Source organism: Anabas testudineus, chromosome 3, assembly GCF_900324465.2.
Source record: "Anabas testudineus chromosome 3, fAnaTes1.2, whole genome shotgun sequence".
In the NCBI taxonomy this organism is placed as follows: domain Eukaryota; kingdom Metazoa; phylum Chordata; class Actinopteri; order Anabantiformes; family Anabantidae; genus Anabas; species Anabas testudineus.
In genome coordinates, this window is record NC_046612.1 from 17,574,084 (window position 1) to 17,590,624 (window position 16,541).

General features: G+C 37.7%; 2 protein-coding genes across 2 annotated transcripts; one reads left to right on the top strand and one right to left on the bottom strand.

The window, feature by feature from the left end:
• The first annotated feature begins 663 nt into the window (after positions 1 to 663).
• Positions 664 to 9,901, top strand: arfgap2 (ADP-ribosylation factor GTPase activating protein 2). The gene is made up of 16 exons (XM_026377873.1): positions 664 to 765; positions 1,816 to 1,934; positions 2,487 to 2,559; positions 2,671 to 2,802; positions 3,251 to 3,331; positions 3,942 to 4,044; positions 4,268 to 4,324; positions 6,048 to 6,100; positions 6,438 to 6,574; positions 6,729 to 6,860; positions 6,990 to 7,118; positions 7,206 to 7,358; positions 7,467 to 7,593; positions 7,723 to 7,810; positions 7,994 to 8,118; positions 8,248 to 9,901. The coding sequence occupies exons 1-16, from the start codon at positions 694 to 696 to the stop codon at positions 8,266 to 8,268; spliced, it is 1,602 nt and encodes a 533-aa protein (XP_026233658.1). The 5' UTR covers positions 664 to 693; the 3' UTR covers positions 8,269 to 9,901.
• pex16 (peroxisomal biogenesis factor 16) lies at positions 9,830 to 16,513 on the bottom strand. Its single transcript, XM_026377874.1, has 11 exons — positions 16,262 to 16,513; positions 15,932 to 15,967; positions 15,541 to 15,617; positions 14,941 to 15,074; positions 14,587 to 14,687; positions 13,847 to 13,927; positions 12,854 to 13,003; positions 12,328 to 12,400; positions 11,431 to 11,550; positions 10,965 to 11,029; positions 9,830 to 10,641 (listed from the first exon to the last, which is right to left on the bottom strand). The coding sequence occupies exons 1-11, from the start codon at positions 16,392 to 16,394 to the stop codon at positions 10,583 to 10,585; spliced, it is 1,029 nt and encodes a 342-aa protein (XP_026233659.1). The 5' UTR covers positions 16,395 to 16,513; the 3' UTR covers positions 9,830 to 10,582.
• Between the last annotated feature and the right edge of the window lie 28 nt (positions 16,514 to 16,541).

Below are 16,541 nucleotides of genomic sequence, written 5' to 3' on the forward strand. Positions count from 1 at the left end.
AGCACTAGGTATGATGGGTGCATCACTTCACCTGCTTCTCTTCTTACCCTGATGAGCCCATTGCTGTGATAGAGGTAAATCTGGACTCATTCTCATGCAATCTCTATGCTTCCTAGCAAATTAAACCCTTTTTTCTGATTAGCCTCACTGACAAGTGGTTTCCTTAAGGATACACAGCTGATTGCTCCCAATCAAAGGAGTTCCCTTCACATTGTGCTATGTGGAAATGCTCTTACTTTCACTATTAAACATAGCCATAAGTTCTGCTGTTGTTTTTTTTTACAATTGATTTCACCAGACGTTTTCTTGAAGATTTTTGTCCGACCACATTTTTTCTTTGGGAGGCTCTTACTTATTTAATTAGTTAAATCCAGATGGTGACTTGTATATAAAACTAATCTTGGCCTTTGATCCAATTAAGGACTCAGTGCTGATTGGTTGGTTGGTTGAGCTAGGACAGGGTCAGCCAAAAACTAAGTAGTAAGGCTACAGGGTATGTCACATGAAAATCAAGAAAGGTTAATAGACCATAAAACAAACTGCCTACTAATAATTTCACCTCAAATGAACAGTTATTATGTGGGGAGTTTACACATCTCACCTACGGTCATCGCCGACTTTCGCTTTTGTTAGATTTGGACCAAAGGACGTTCCGTAGTGACGTCAGCTTATGGAAATTGTCTGAGTGGCAAGATGGCTACGGAACCAAATAAGACTGAAATCCTCTCCATTTTTAAAAGATTAAGATCTATTCCTACTAACAAGGTACCCAACTAAGACGCTACTGATGTTGGCGCGTCATTATTTGATCATTTTCGTTATTGTCAGTTCGTCGGTTAGCTTGGTCTTTGCGGTCAGAAGCCGTTACCTGGGTGCTAACTGTTTTCTATCACGTAACGTTAGCTAGGCCCGGCTAGCTCCGCGGTGTTAGCCTGCCGGTAAAGCAGTCAAACATAAAGGCCACGTATACGATTTGTGTGTTTGCCGAGGAAGCTAACTTGTTGGTTAGGCTACTCTGTGCTTGGGAAATGAACGCAGAATGGGTTAACGTTAATTGGTTAGGCTAAACTCTAGATATAGTCGAAATAAGGCACATCCTTTAGTTAATACAAATTGTTACGTTTGATCTTTGAACCACGAGTTACTTCGCTAATGCTAGCGGTGACTAATGTACTACTACAGGATGTTTGGCAGGGTTGCTTCTTGCGTGTAAGAGCCATATGGTCAGTTTTATATTACTACTAAACATACTAGCGTTTGATTGTGCACTTCTATCCAAGCTGTCTTAAACTTCAGTGGAAAAGTCATTTAACACACACTTATCTATTACCACGGGATATGATAGTTATGCATTAACACTGTGCGATTTACTATTACCTTTTTGTCTACAATCCTAAAAACCAATTAATCGGTTATCAAAGTAGTTTATAATAGATGAATTAGCCAATTGTGTTTGATTTAATTTAATGTATTTGAATTAGGAATTGGAAACAACACCACATACTCTGGCGCTAGTAAGAAAGTAAAGCAAAAATATATGTAAATAGACAAATGGATGGATTTTTGACTTGAAACAAAAGACAATGAGCAGTGCTTATTAAACAACTATAAAAAAGCCTCTGTTTCTTTTTTAAAGAAAGAAAATCTAATCTTCTGTTTCTAGCTTCTAATATAATACAGTCCCTTTTTTTTCACCCAGCCAACATCATGGCTATCAACACTTCCTGTTTTTTGTTTGTATCATTTGCTGGGCAAGGAGCCTTCCTCCAGGTGTTGTTGTTAGGTGTTTAATATGTACATATACTTTCTTTTCAGGTATGTTTTGACTGTGCAGCTAAAAACCCCAGCTGGGCAAGTATTTCATATGGTGTGTTCTTGTGCATCGACTGCTCTGGGATCCACCGCTCCCTGGGAGTACACCTCAGCTTCATTAGGTAGGCTAACAGTAATAATGGTGTGTATGTCTTTGACTGTTCTAGTGAGTAGTTAAACGGCCTGAGAGAAAAGCATGAGTGTCACTTTAATTGCCAGGGACACTTTGTGCATTTAGGCTATCATCTGTATTCAGGGGAGTGGGTGTAGTGAGGCATGCAGTTTTTTATTTTCATCACAGGTTGTGAATGTCTGACAATTAGCAGACACTTACGTAGGTTTTGTGTTCTGCACAGACGGCTTGTCAGAGGGTTTAATAGCTTCAGGAAACACACCCCTCCCCCTTCATTCTAACATGTTGGATACCTTTGTTGTTGTGATGCGTATGCAGACACACAAGTACAGTTGTTTTGATAAGAAATATTGTAAGGGTAATTCACCCAAATTCCACCCCTGTTTAGTTTTAAAAATAAAATATTTGCATTAATCACCATATTTAATTGATTATAGTTTCCTGCCTAAAGATGGCTTCACACAACATGACAGACTAGTTCTACCAAAACAAACTGTACCTCCAACAATGGACTGCTGACTTCACCTTTTCTCTTTCTCAGATCTACTGAGTTAGACTCCAACTGGAACTGGTTTCAGCTTAGATGTATGCAGGTTGGAGGCAATGCCAATGCGGTAAGTCAGACTGAAATCTTTTAAAAAGATAATTTAGGATCTCTCATGTGAGTGATCTATGTATGATTTTTATCATCTGTTCCCTAACGTGGTTTCTCCTCCTGTCTGAAGACGGCCTTCTTCCGCCAACATGGCTGCTCCACAAATGACACCAACGCCAAGTATAATAGTCGCGCTGCCCAGATGTACAGGGAGAAGATTCGGCAGCAAGCAAATGCTGCATTGTCCAAATATGGCACAGATGTGAGTATTGATGAAGTGGGAACAGATTAAGAATGAGTCATGTCTTATAACCTAAACCACAACACATAAAATATTTCAGGTTAGGACTTTAAGGGCATATTTTTGCATGCTTCTATTCTTCATAAATATAGATTTTTCACCTATAAGAAATTATTATTCAGCCATAAGTAAATTTACTGTGATTGTGGGCTGCACTCTTTTAGTGGTATTAGCAAAAATTCACTGGTTTTTTATTGAGATGTTAAGTAAGAGATAATGTTGATTATCTGAACTAACATTTTCAGATAATCATCAGCCTTGATGGCACATATTTCAGAGGCTACAGTGTGTACTAATCATTACACATGATGAGTGCATCACTGACAGTAACACTAGAAGTGAAAATGTGTGAACATTATTCATGAAATTTTCTAGTTTTCTGTAACTATAACTAACCTTCTCATTGCAGCTATGGATCGACTGTTCTGCAGGAAGCACTTCTGCAGTTCCTGAGAAGAAAGAGCAAGACTTTTTTGCTGAACATTCACAGGTTTGTTTGTTTTATTTTTTTTAGGCTTTCCATCTTAAATAAGTATAAATGTGACAGAACATGTTTGCCACACTCCTGGAAATATGTATAATTAATTAATTAATTAATTAAATTTAAATACATGTTATAGTTAGTAAATATCTGTTATTTAAATAATAAATACATTTCAATTATTAAAAGATTTGTCCTATAAAATGCTGAAAATCTGAACTATAAAAACCATGATGAACTAGAGTTACCGTTAAATTAAGGACTGTGCTCTGTTGGCAAACCTACATTAATAACATTACTTATGTTTAAACCTTAGAGTTGTGGTCATTGCAGATGTTTGCAGAAATCTCACTCGACCTAAAACACAACCCAATGTAATAATACATGTCCTTATGAATTATTCTGTACTTAATTGAAAATATAAAACCATTAAGGCTGCTGGTAACAATAATTTTGCTAATTCATTATTCTACTTAAATGTTCTTTGATTAATCAATATTTTCTTTGTCTAAATTAGTTTTTAACCATTGACTTTAATAATTTCCTCTTACTCCTAATAATTATTATTTTTGTTCATTCACTAATTCTTAAAACATTGCATATGTTTTTATGTTTTCAGTCTGCTAACGAGTGGAGCATGGCGTTGCCCTCTGAGCCACAGCAGAATGGAGCCCCTGTCACCCCACAGCTGGAAACAACACCCAAAGGCCAGGATGACAACCGTTAGTAAACCACATTAAATCTTTGTTTGGTGTAAAACTAAACTGAATGCTGTTTTTGAATTCTATTGTCTTCCACAGTTTATGCTTTGAATAATGATTCTGCTATAAGTAACACAGACTGCATTACTACAGTCATCTTATTATCAAATCTATATTTAATTAGAACATAAATTAGACTTAGGGGAAGCTATGTTTCAGCTGTGCTTTGTCTGGTTGTTTGTAGAGCCAGAGGATGGACCAAGCATCGATGGGCTAAGCACGTCACCCAAAGCCTCAATTGGTAAGTCTGTTAGCCTAACTGAGTCTCTGTGAGCAAAGGTTCAAACTGTGTCCTGCTCTTTTACAAACGTCAGCACGGTCACATGTCGTTTCATTGTTTATGGTTCACATTGATGGGTGGGTACATACTTGATTCAGTCTGGCTCTAAAGCTACATACCTCTTCCTTTCTCAGGATATCTGACAGTGTTTGTCTGTACAACTAGTTTTACTTTCTGCACAGTCTGACTTATAACAGACCAGAGAGACCTTTACTGAAGAGACATGTCATGTCATGTGTCATGTAGATCCTGAACTTCTTTGTCATTGTCTAGACAAGACAAATAAAACTATTATCTTATAGTTGCTTTGAATAAAAAGTATAGCTGCAACAAGCAATGAGGATGCTGGAATTATACTTTCGAGACACGTTTTGTATCTTACTTTCAGATTCCAAGATGGTCATAAAAGGTTTCAGGCAATTAGAATTGCATCTAATAACTACTTTCATTATCTATTTATCTGATGCATTTTTTCTCTATTATCTCTCATTACAGACCTTATTTAATATAAACTGTGTAATACAGTGTGCTCTACAAAAATAAAATGATGGAAAAAGATGCAAAAAATGGGCACCATATTTTCAGTGGATAAGCTTTTAAGAACACTTAGAGACATATTAAAAATTAAATAGAAATTCCAGTATACTCAATTGGTGTATCTGCTAGAATTTCTGTGGGAAATAGTTAATATTTTCCTGTTGATATACTAATTGATTAATTCACTAATCGTCACAGTTTTTAACATGTCAGCAAACGCATCAGTGACAGTAGTCCAAGTACAAGTCCAAACAACAGTGTATTTGTTAAACTAAGTCAGTGTCAAACCTTGTTGAAGATGATTACTCTGATCATGTGAATTCAGCTTCTCCTGTGTTTTGGATTATGATTGTGATGAGTGGTTTGTCCTGTCCTGTAGAGGACTCCATGCGTTTATCGTCACAGGAAGAATGGACACCCAAAGGTGATTCATGTGGCCATATTTTCTGTTTTTTTGCGACTGGTTCATGCCTCAGATGCATGGTTATGATGCTTGACTGACATCTGGCCGGCTGCCTCCAATTCTCCCTTGTCTGCTTATCACGCTACGGCTCACTAAGTAGAGCTGATGGTTGTGTGCTATTGTTCGTGATTCCTTGTTGTTCAACCAGTTGCTTTGACAAGGTGAAGCTTTAATATTTTTAGGTTAACCAAGGCTACTGCACCGTGTGAAAAGAACAGTCATTGTCAAGTAGTCTTACAATCCTGCAGGCCTTGGTGTGGGCAAGAATGTTGCTGCTAGTATTGCAGCTATATGTTGTTGAGTCATAACAAGTAACATTTCAGGTACAAACTGGATCAAATGACTTAATCTGGTATTTCTTAAAGAAACTTTTCTTGTTTAAATGTTATCACTGATGCAAATTCTTCAGACAACAAACAGACTAACACCAGTGTTGTAAAACACACAACCTTTACTTTGCTGTGGTGTAGCAGATGCCAAGTAGTTGAGTCACTGGTTATTCTGTAAAATCAGATTTGATAGATTGCCTGTAATGATTTAACATTTTGCAGTTTGGGAATTAACAATAAATAGATAAGATCTTATTTTCTTGAGCCTGTGTGTGTGTGTTTAGGTTTGTTTTGCTTTCATTTTAAGATGTACGTAAAAAGTGCAGTTTTTAACAAATTACCACTTCTGTTACAGATGTGAAACCTTCCATCATTGGAAAAAAGAAGCCTATGGCTGCCAAAAAAGGGGTGAGTCGTATTTTCACAAAATTACAAGTGTTGTGATGGTTAGTTTTCTCATACACAACAAAAGAGATTAATTAAAAATTCCAGACTCCTCAACATGCAAGATATGTTTACATTGTAAAAGTTTAACTGCTGTACTTGAAACAAGCTATTATACAAATGTTGTGCTGTGTGGTTTGCTTGCTTGCTTGCTTGATGCTAGCACTAAATTGATCCAATGCAAAGAAAATCTCTTCAGCAGCTTTGTGTGAAACGGCATCATCAACCGTAAAACATAACTGTCATGGATCAATAAGTAAAACATGTTTTTCATGTGTAACATTTTCCCACATCAATGCAGCTTGGTGCAAAGAAAGGTCTTGGTGCCCAGAAGGTGAGCAGCAAGAGTTTCTCTGAGGTGGAGAAACAGGCGCAAGTGGCTGAGAAGCAGAGAGAGGAGCAAGTTGCTGAGGCAAAGAAACAAGCTGAGGAATCCATGTAAGGAATGCAAAAATACATCTTTCTGTCTACATAGAAATGATCTCAACTATTAAAGTGTTGTTTTGATGCTGGTTTTAGTCTATTTCAATCTTTTCAAAATAGGAGATAAAATTTGTGTAATTGTAAACTTTGCCCAATTTGACTTTTGCAGTGTGGCCTCTATGCGTTTGGCCTACAAAGAGCTGGAGATCGACAGGAAGATGGAGGAAAAGAAACTTCAGAACCTGGAAGGCAAGAAGAGACAGCAGGCTGAGAGACTGGGCATGGGCTTTGGAAACAGGAGGTAACATTGCAACATTTGGTTGTTTACTATGTGGACTGTGTGTCTGTGTATCCCTGCAGATTGTCACCTTTTGTTATCAGGAACACTTGGTTTGATCTCTAAATGCATGTCGTATGTGTCCTGTTTCAGTGTAATTTCTCACTCCGTGATGTCAGAGATGCAGGTGATCGAGCAGGAAAACCCTGTGGGAGCTAAGTCTTCAACCCGCTCCAAGCTGGACATGTTTGATGAGCCAGGTTTCACTTGTGGTCCCCCGAAGTATGTGCAACACTCTATAGAGAACAGCCATATATTAGTTCTGTTAGCTTGCTTACTGAATTAAATCCTTTGTGTTTCGTGTTTAAGGTATAAGGACAACCCCTTTACAGTGGGAGACAGTTTTGGTTCTCGGTGGGATACTGAAGGAGGAACCGCTTCCTTCACCACCTCCTGGACTCTGGAGAAAGAGGACCCCAAAGAGGAGGTCACTATCTCTAGTATCCAGCCGATTGGAGAGAGGTATGTCTATGGATGATCCTTCAGGCTGTTAATTCAACCTGTTAATCCAAGTAACACAGTAGCGTCTGCTAGACTGTGTTCTGATATGTAATATTGTCTTTAATCCAGACTTCCCAGCAGAAGGAAAGCTGACGTTTCAGCTCCAGTGTCAGAATCTAGTGAGGCCAGGCAGAAGTTCGCCAATGCAAAGGCGATCTCCTCTGACATGTTTTTCGGCCGCGAGAGCAGCGCAGAGGTGAGAAACCTCATCTACATAGCTGTGTAGCAATATACATATCACTGAAGTGACTAATTTAGAAGCACTTTAAGTTTGAAATGTAACACATTACTGTTCTTTTCTTTTTTTTTTTTTAACTTTCGTCAGTATGAAGCAAAGACAAGACTGGAGAGCATGTCTGGAAGCACCTCCATCAGTTCAGCCGACCTGTTTGGGGATGGCAGTGACCATAAAGGTAAGACCTGTTTGTTTGTATGGAAAAAATGCAATAAAATGTTACTGCGTATGTAGTAATATTATTAATATATGTAGTATTTTAGATGGCAAAATTAATGTTGAAACAAAAAAATGTTATGTATGACATTAATATAAATGTATATGCATGTATTCTGTTTACACTAATACCTCTCCTCCTCAGGGAGGGCATCAGGTTTTGACAGTGTGCTCCCCTCTGGCCCGGACATCGCACAGTTCAAACAGGGAGTGAAGACAGTAGCGGGCAAGATGGCTGTCCTCGCTAATGGCGTAATGAATACGATTCAGGTAAAGATCCCCAGTGTCAACTGGTGCTTCTCATTCTGATGTGATGTTTTCTTTCAAACGTGATAAGGTTTACAAAGGCAATTCAAATTACATTGATTAAAAATAACAGCACTTTTTTTGTCTTTCCAGGATCGTTACGGCTCCTACTGAGCAGCCTCGAGAGACTAGCACTAACCTGTGGGATGACTTTGTAACTAATGCCTGTGTAGAGCCAACCAGCCTCCTGACTGACACATACATTTGGGCTGAGGAGAAGGGACAAGGGAGAGACGGGGAGCAGAAAGATTGCATGGGGAAAAGAGTGTTTCTCACCCATCCCTCTTTTAGAGACAATTTTACAGGAGTGAGACAGTATTTTCTTCTCTCATTCTCATAAGCAGACTCTTCAGTTTTATTTTCGTAAAAGAAACCATCTTTTTTCAAACCGAGAGTTTTGTTGTAATTTACTGTCGAGAATTTTTTGGTCTTAGATTTTCAAAATGATGTAAGAGCTAATTCTACTATATTTTATTCCCTATACATAAATCAAAGTGTTGCTTTCAAATCATATTATCAACTACTTTGTCTTTTTGATCTGTTTTTATGGTGATATTAAAAAGGTGCAGTATATATTTTCAACTTTTAGTGTTAATTTGAACAAGAATCTACAATGTTCACTGTTTGAGTCACTGCCGCTCACTTAGAGTTGAATTTGTCCACAGGATTTTTTTTTTTCTGACAGATTTTCTTGACAATTTTAAACAATTTGTGAGCTTGGAATTATGCACATCTGTGTGGGTGAAACAAGTATAGCACAGAATCTGAAAAAACGGGGCATCAGATATCGGATGTCCTAGCTGCTATCGTTATTTATGATGTGTCTTGGAGAATGGTTAAACACAGGAAGCACACGAGTGGCTCAGTGTCACAGAGACCAAAACCTCTGGTTTAGTCGTGTGTTCCAACAAATGTAAGACAGTGCAGGGGAATTAGAAATTTTGAAATTGGGGATTTAAAAAAAACATTAAACCCAGACTGTAGTTGTAGTCATACAAGCTTAAAGGCTTGTTTATTAACAGAACGTGCTAAATCCCAGCTCATAAAACTGTGACGTTGTTTTGACTGCGTGTCTTCATTCACAAGCTACAGCGAAGTTTCACATTGATGTTTCCGCTGGTTGAATCTGAAGTCTGCCTAAATGTTCCTCAGTTATATAAAAACTAGACCTGCTGTTGCACAAGTTGTTGCTGGTGCTGCATTTTCTCACTCAACAGTTTCACTTTTTAAACTGAGAAAGGCTAGTCAGTCTTCTCTTTACAGTTATAGCCAGCTTCAGATTTACTGGCCAGTAAGAAATATTCCCAACATTCAAGGTGTGGGACACATAATGGTTGTAGCACTAACTTATAATAACACAAGGAAACCTTTCAGTATTCCTCTAACATTGTTTACCTGAAAAATCGGACTTTGTGGTTAAGTAGCATGCTAAATGTGTCTGAGATGTGATTACCTACTGACTGCTTACTAGATCACACCATCTTTATCAGATTCCTGATTGTGATGCAACTTATGTCAAACCCGGCAGACTTGACATTCAACAATTTATCGAAAGGACTGTCCAAGTGATTTTCTTTTGCAAGATCAGAGTGTTATTTTTCCTAGCGCTGCCATGCCTGTGTCTGTCCCAGCCATCATTCTTTCCAAAACCAAACAAATGTGGACTGAAAGGATGAAACATTGAACTATTTATTTGTAGGCTACAAAAAGAAACCTATTCAGTGTGTTAATAAAGATTGAAAACCTCGGCTGTCTTCCCATTATTGACTAAGACAGCTAGACTTAAACCGGTTTCTATTGTTTCACAGATTGTTTATTCTGCTGCCAGTATTGTTGAGCTGTTCATATGCTCCCTCTCTGTGCAAGAGAAACATTAAATCAAGAAAATCGATAATATAGTAGATAGTTGAAAGAAGGCACAGAGTTCATTTTGTGCTTTTCAGTCACTGCTGCTACCTGACATGTAGGTCTTACTGAACACAGCTAATTACTTTAACAGGGCTTTTGGCGAGTAAAAAAATAACATGAAATAAGACATCTTTACTCACAAATCTTACAAACTGTCACTGCAAATAGCAACTCTTAACTGTACAGACAATGAGAAATATGACCAACTCAAACATGCCTATAACATGAGGACAAACATTGTCCATACAGTTTGTCAAAACCAGTGATTTGTAGTGTCAAGCATCAGTGTTTTATGATTACTGGAGATACAACAATAGAACGGAGTTGGTTTAATCTGAAATGTTATTAGACGGTCTTCACACTCAGTCTGAAATGATAATCATTTCCACATCATTCTATCTGATTAAAGGGGAAATGAGGCCAAGTGTCTCTGTGGCTGGACCTTCAGTAACAGCCTGACGGTTCAGTTTTTGCTGTTGCGCCTGTTGACTTGCAAACATCTGAGCACATCCAGCAGCTTTTATCCCCAGTTGTAAAAGTAGATCTTCTGCCAGGTGGGGAGGTAATCCATCAAAGGGCCTAAACAAACAAAGTGAATTCAGAACCAGCACCAATATTATATAAAGTGGAGTATATAAAAAAATCTGTGTGCTTCTTCTGTCAGTCTCACATATTCAAAGATTAAGGGGAATCTTTCGCAGTTATGCATTCAAGATACACATCTTGAAAAAACACTATAGACATTACAGGTAAATTATTAGTCGATCTATCTGTTGATAGTCTGCTATCAAATATGATTATTGTCACACTGTTTACTGTTAATGTCACAAAGCAATACTCAGACATGATGTCAGACTCTGAAAAGCTCGTACAGTATGTGGAGGTTACACATGACTACTTACGTGCAATAAGCCCTATTCCTGGAACGTGATCAGCCAGAAGTCTAAGCAGGAAGAGAATCTTTTCCCTTTAGAAGAAGAAACATGATCACAGCTATTAAACCACAACTGAAGCCCCAACCTAGAACCAACAATGTCCCTTTCAGTCATGTCATTCAAGACTGAATGACTGAAATGGGACTAAAATGATTAGTTGAGTGACCAGCAAGAGCAATGACGATTACTAAGTCACTTTGATTTGACGCTGTCTGTTCTATGTCAGCGTACATTGACAGTTTAAGGATTATGGACTATTAATTGAACAAAACACAAACTGAGGACATGATCTTGGTTTGAGGAAATTTGTTATCAGTATCTTTCCATTTTTTTTTAAAGACAAAACAATTATTCTATCAGAAGAAACATAAATTAAACTGTTTAATTCTCATAACTACAATACACCACTGAGCAGACATCCGGAGACACTTACTCAGAGTATTTATCATAAAAGGGTGAACGGAGCAGGTAGTACAGCAAAAGAAAAGTTCTTCTCCTCATCTCGGCCCTCTCCCACCGATTTTTAAATTTGGTGTCTTGGAGCACTGCAAAACTAGAAACAGGACAGAAAAAGGACAAATTACTCAACTGCAACTCATGTCACAAGTCTTAAATGACTTTAAAAAGACAGCAGACAATGCCATCCGAAATAGTTCCCGTCTTTGCTTTATGATTTCATAACTCAGTTAAGGCTAGCATCTAAAAATAAACAAGACCTGGAATAAAAGAACAGAAGTTTTGCCTCAGGGGAATTACTGAAGACAAACCATGCAGCTTATGATCACAGGCTGCTTTGTAATGTCTCTGTGATGTGAAAGCAGCACCTGGTGGCCAAAACATATTTCTAGAACCTAAATGACACTAAAGGGTTTATTTCTTATAAAATCAAATATTTTTTAGATACATTTGACCATTTTATCCTCTAAAGAGACACAAAATCATTGGTCAATCAAAGGTTTAATTTTATAAGGATTAAACATTACACTGTTAAATGCCTTGAGATGACTTGGTGCTATACAAATAAAATAAAATGAAATTGAATTATGACTCTGTAAAATACAAAGAGCCTATCACGATAACTGAATACATTTCTTTGCCAAACAAGGAATTTTAATTAATATTCTATAGTTTATTTTTCTCTGATGTCTGTGTAGCTGCCATTTCAGAACCTGCGGGAATTGAACCACTGACCCTGAAATTAGTTAACCTGCATCTCCTCCTGAGTCTTAGCCACTTTCTTTAAGACCTACCCGCCTGGAGTTACACCAGTAAGAGCACTAAATGCTAACCAGCAAGATCACTGAGGACTGATAAGAAGGTGCTAACTTACCTAGAAAGTTCCAGAACTCCAGAAATAAGCCATGGCTTCCAAGACTGTTTTCCACACAGTCCCATACAGAGTACTGCAGTCAGGAAAGATCGCTGTAAGGAAAAACTGTCACACCAAAGGTCTCATCTAGAACCTACTATAAGCTACAGTACAACAAAGAACTAAAGGTCAGAAGTGTCAGTGTAGCACACATTTAAACATGACGTGCACAGGTAAGCTCATATTTAAAAGTGTAGTCACCTCCAGCTTGCAATAGTTTGCCATCTAGAGTTCAGTGTCAGTCATGTCAGACAACCTTAAAATAGTCTGATTATTCTAAATCAATGCAACTTAGCTGAACTCTGTGGTGCTATAGCAGACTTGTTTTACTCGTATACAGCATCCATACAAGTATTTTGTATATTGGTCTGGGACGACTTGTTTAGATTTAGATTTAGACCCATATAAAGTAAAAGCTAATTTTTTCTGTGAAAAGATAAAGAACTATGCAGTCTGTGTGTGCTCTATAGTCATTTCTGAAGGATACAGTGAACAAGAGGCCGTCCAATGTAAACAGACTCAGCAATGGTCTCCTGGAGAGCCAGCTGTGTTGGCTTGCTGTGGAGCTTCTCCTTCAAGCTGCTTCTCCTCTTCTTCTGATTTAGTGCTCCCCACTGTCGGGGCTGCAGGGCTGAACCTGCCAGGTCAGCAACAGGTGAACAAGTTTACCACAGAGACAGATAAAGAGTACGACACGACAAATGGCTAAAAGCAACAGAAAACTAAGATCAACTTTTTCCAACCAAACTGACACAGTAGCCAAAGAGCAAAGATCAAAGATCAAACTCAGAGCCATGTTTTAGTAAAACACATTATTCACTGTTTTTACTGTAGCATGTTCTATAGAAATAATTTATAATTAGGTAGTAAATGTTTAGAAATGTGTTTAAGCTGATAAAATACAAAGCCATGATGTTTCATCTCTGCATTGAACACGCAGAGTGGTGGTGGAAAGGTAAGTGAATTTTTGTGTTTACAACCAGCAACACACCCAGAGAGGCTTGTCCACCCTAGGGATAAAACACCTAGACAGCAAAATTTAGGTATGCTGCTCTAAATAGAGGTGGCCACTAATCAGAGCAGATTTTTTTGAAAGTATCCTCACTTTACTTGTAAGACCCCAAAAGTTTGCATGTTAAGAAACATGTAAACATTTTAGGAGCGGGTTAGTAGTACAGATAGTAATGATGTCACATTTTACCTTTAACGGCAAATGAAAATTATGTACATTTAGTTTAAGTTAGTTAGACATTCGACAAGTGTTATTTTTTGGTCTGTGTGAGCTTGAATGTGAGGTCATAAAAAAGCGACAGGTGGAGCATAGTGTACATGCAGAGTAGCTGTCAGCTTCATTATAAGATACTTATTTATAGTATAATATAAAAGTCTTCCTCTAAATTTCTAGTGTGGAGGCTTTTTAAAATTTCAGCATGAAAAAATATCAAAAAATACAACCCAAAAATAAAAAAACAAATCTTACCACTGCCCATTGGCCTAACAACGCGTCCTGACCTCTGGCCCACAAAAAAGGTTTCATCTTGCTGTTCCTCATTACCGTCATCTGTAAGGGAAGAGACACAATACAATGTAATTCCATCTTTATTCACTCATTGCTTTTCAACACTCACTGCAGGAAGTTAGACATTTTGTTTCAATTGTCCTTGTTGAGTTTTAGACTAAAAGTGCTATGGTTGTTCTTCGTGGATAGTGCCCTGTTTTGTTTATCCTGTAAATAGATACACAGTCATACTAATGGTGTCACACTATTCTGCTGATTTAAATTGGTGGTAATGGTGAATGGCAGCTGCTCCTTTAGACATCAAGCAGAGACTGAGCAACATTATCACTCATTTCAGTGTTATATGTGTCCACCTGATTATCCTCTCAATTTAGCTCTAGTTAGGTTTTTCCCAGTCCCTGAGGTATATGCTGTAAAGACGTGCTATGTAACGGCCAAATGCTACTCTGTTCACTAGCTAGTCTATGACTGTACCTTTGTTGTTAAGCATATAGTGTAACTGAACCATTTTGGACTTGGAATTAATTAGTCTTAACTTGACTTACCTTATCTTCTAACTATACGTATTAATAAAATAGAAACTTCACCTAGAATACAGCTAATTTGTAACAGTTCTTGCATATTGCCTTTGATGGACATTGAAGTGTGCTTCTAGTCTTTATATACGCAATTTTTATCAGGAGAAAGAGAATACGACTGACCTTCACCGACCAATTCAGCACCTCTGTCAAGTGGGATTATAGGAGGTGAAGTCTGGATGCCAGATTTGTACCACAGAAGAAGCACGATGCGAAAAACAGTTCTGGATATGAATGTGTGCAGAAAATTTGGTTAGAAAATCTCTACACAAAGCATGTGACACTTTGTATACTTAAATGACCATGTCAAATTTACTTTAAAATGTTCAAACTGAGAAAAAAAGCTAAGCTTAGTAAATAATTTTTCAGATCAATGCAAAATGTAAATATTTTTATTCAAACTGTTTTTTTCCGTTTATTTTAGTATCTGAATTAAAAAAACAAATCCTCCTACTACAAGTCACAAGGAAACCATACTTAAATATTTGGATGAGTCCGATCACCATCCAGCGGCCAACTTCACCCCACAGTTTGCAGGCTCCCATCTCTAGAAAAACTTCTACATACTCCAGCACAGAGAGCCAGGTCAGGAGTCTCTGCTGCGAGAGAGACTGCGCAAACCAAAACACAAGGCAGGAACAAGCACTTTAACTTTCAATCCACTTAATAAACATGAGAGAAAATTACTTCTCAAGATTGTATTAAATTTTGATTTAAAGCTGTGAATATGAGCACATACAATATATGTGTTTTGCATGAGCTACACCAGTGAAATCAATAATGAATCTTTGTGCATTCACAGTGGGTTTCCATCTAAAGCCCTTTAATTTCTTGGCAGCTGTAAGACCAGTTAGCGAGACACGCATTCATCTTTTCCACTAAAGATCAAGATTAGATTGGTTAAAACTACAAAAGTACACAAATCTACGAGGTTGGCTTGAAAACAAAAAGATATTTTTCAATTATCATTTCTTTCCTTTGTTTTTCCTCTCTGCCAAGTAAAGATTTAGACTGTCATCAACATTTTAGTTAAGTCTTGAACTGTCCTATATAAAAACCATGAGTATTTGTGCTCACCACAGGAACGGAACATTTGAGCCCTTTGCGCAGAATGCTGTCATTGAACAGCACCAAGAGATTGGAGGCAGAGTACACTGAAAAAGATCCAAAGCCATGAACAGGGAGTTTGTTTATACAGAAATCCTAAAACGTACTCAAACAAACAAATAATACAACACACAATTTAACATTGAGCATGAGATGACATGTTTACTTACTGTAGTTTATGGTAGTCAATTAACCAAACTAACAAGTGAATGAATCATTCCTTGATCAATATCATAACCTCTTACACATTTACATTACATTAATGACTTTAATAATATAAATGAATTAAAACAAATGAGTTTTTTATTTTACAAACTAACTGAAGCAATCACAGCTATGATGACCTTTGACCTTTACTCACCTAGTTCAGATATTTCGTGGGACTCTGCAAATCTCCCTGAAAAATAAAAGTCATAACATGTTGTCATTCAACATTAAGCACAATTTACAACCTCTGCAAAAAAAAAAAAAGATAAAATAAAAAATAAACAACAGCCCATCCTTAATTTGTCCAGCAGCCATATTTTTGCGCACAACTGCAAACTGAAAGTACTTTATGGTGTAGGACAAAGTTCATCTCAGCTTCATGCAGTGAGATCTGAGTTGATCGGTGACATGGCACTTGAGCTGACTAACTGGCTAATGTTTTATTTTGTGTGATTTGTATGAGGAAAAACCTGTTGTCGCTGACCTGCGATCAGGTAGGAAAGTGTCCGCACGGTGCTCTCCAGCTGTGCTGTGGCAGCTGGGTTTCTCCTCACATATTCGGTGTACCGCTCATAAACACGGCTCAGTTTGTCGATGTACTCTTTAGTGAGAGACATTACAGCTTCAACTTACTGCACACTGAAAAATAAACTCTTCATTTAACCGTTTTATCGGCAATATACCAGCTGTATGGAGGAGTTGTTAATACGTCGCACCTGTTCGTAGAGACTAAACAAACTAACTGACTTCCGTATGAATGATCC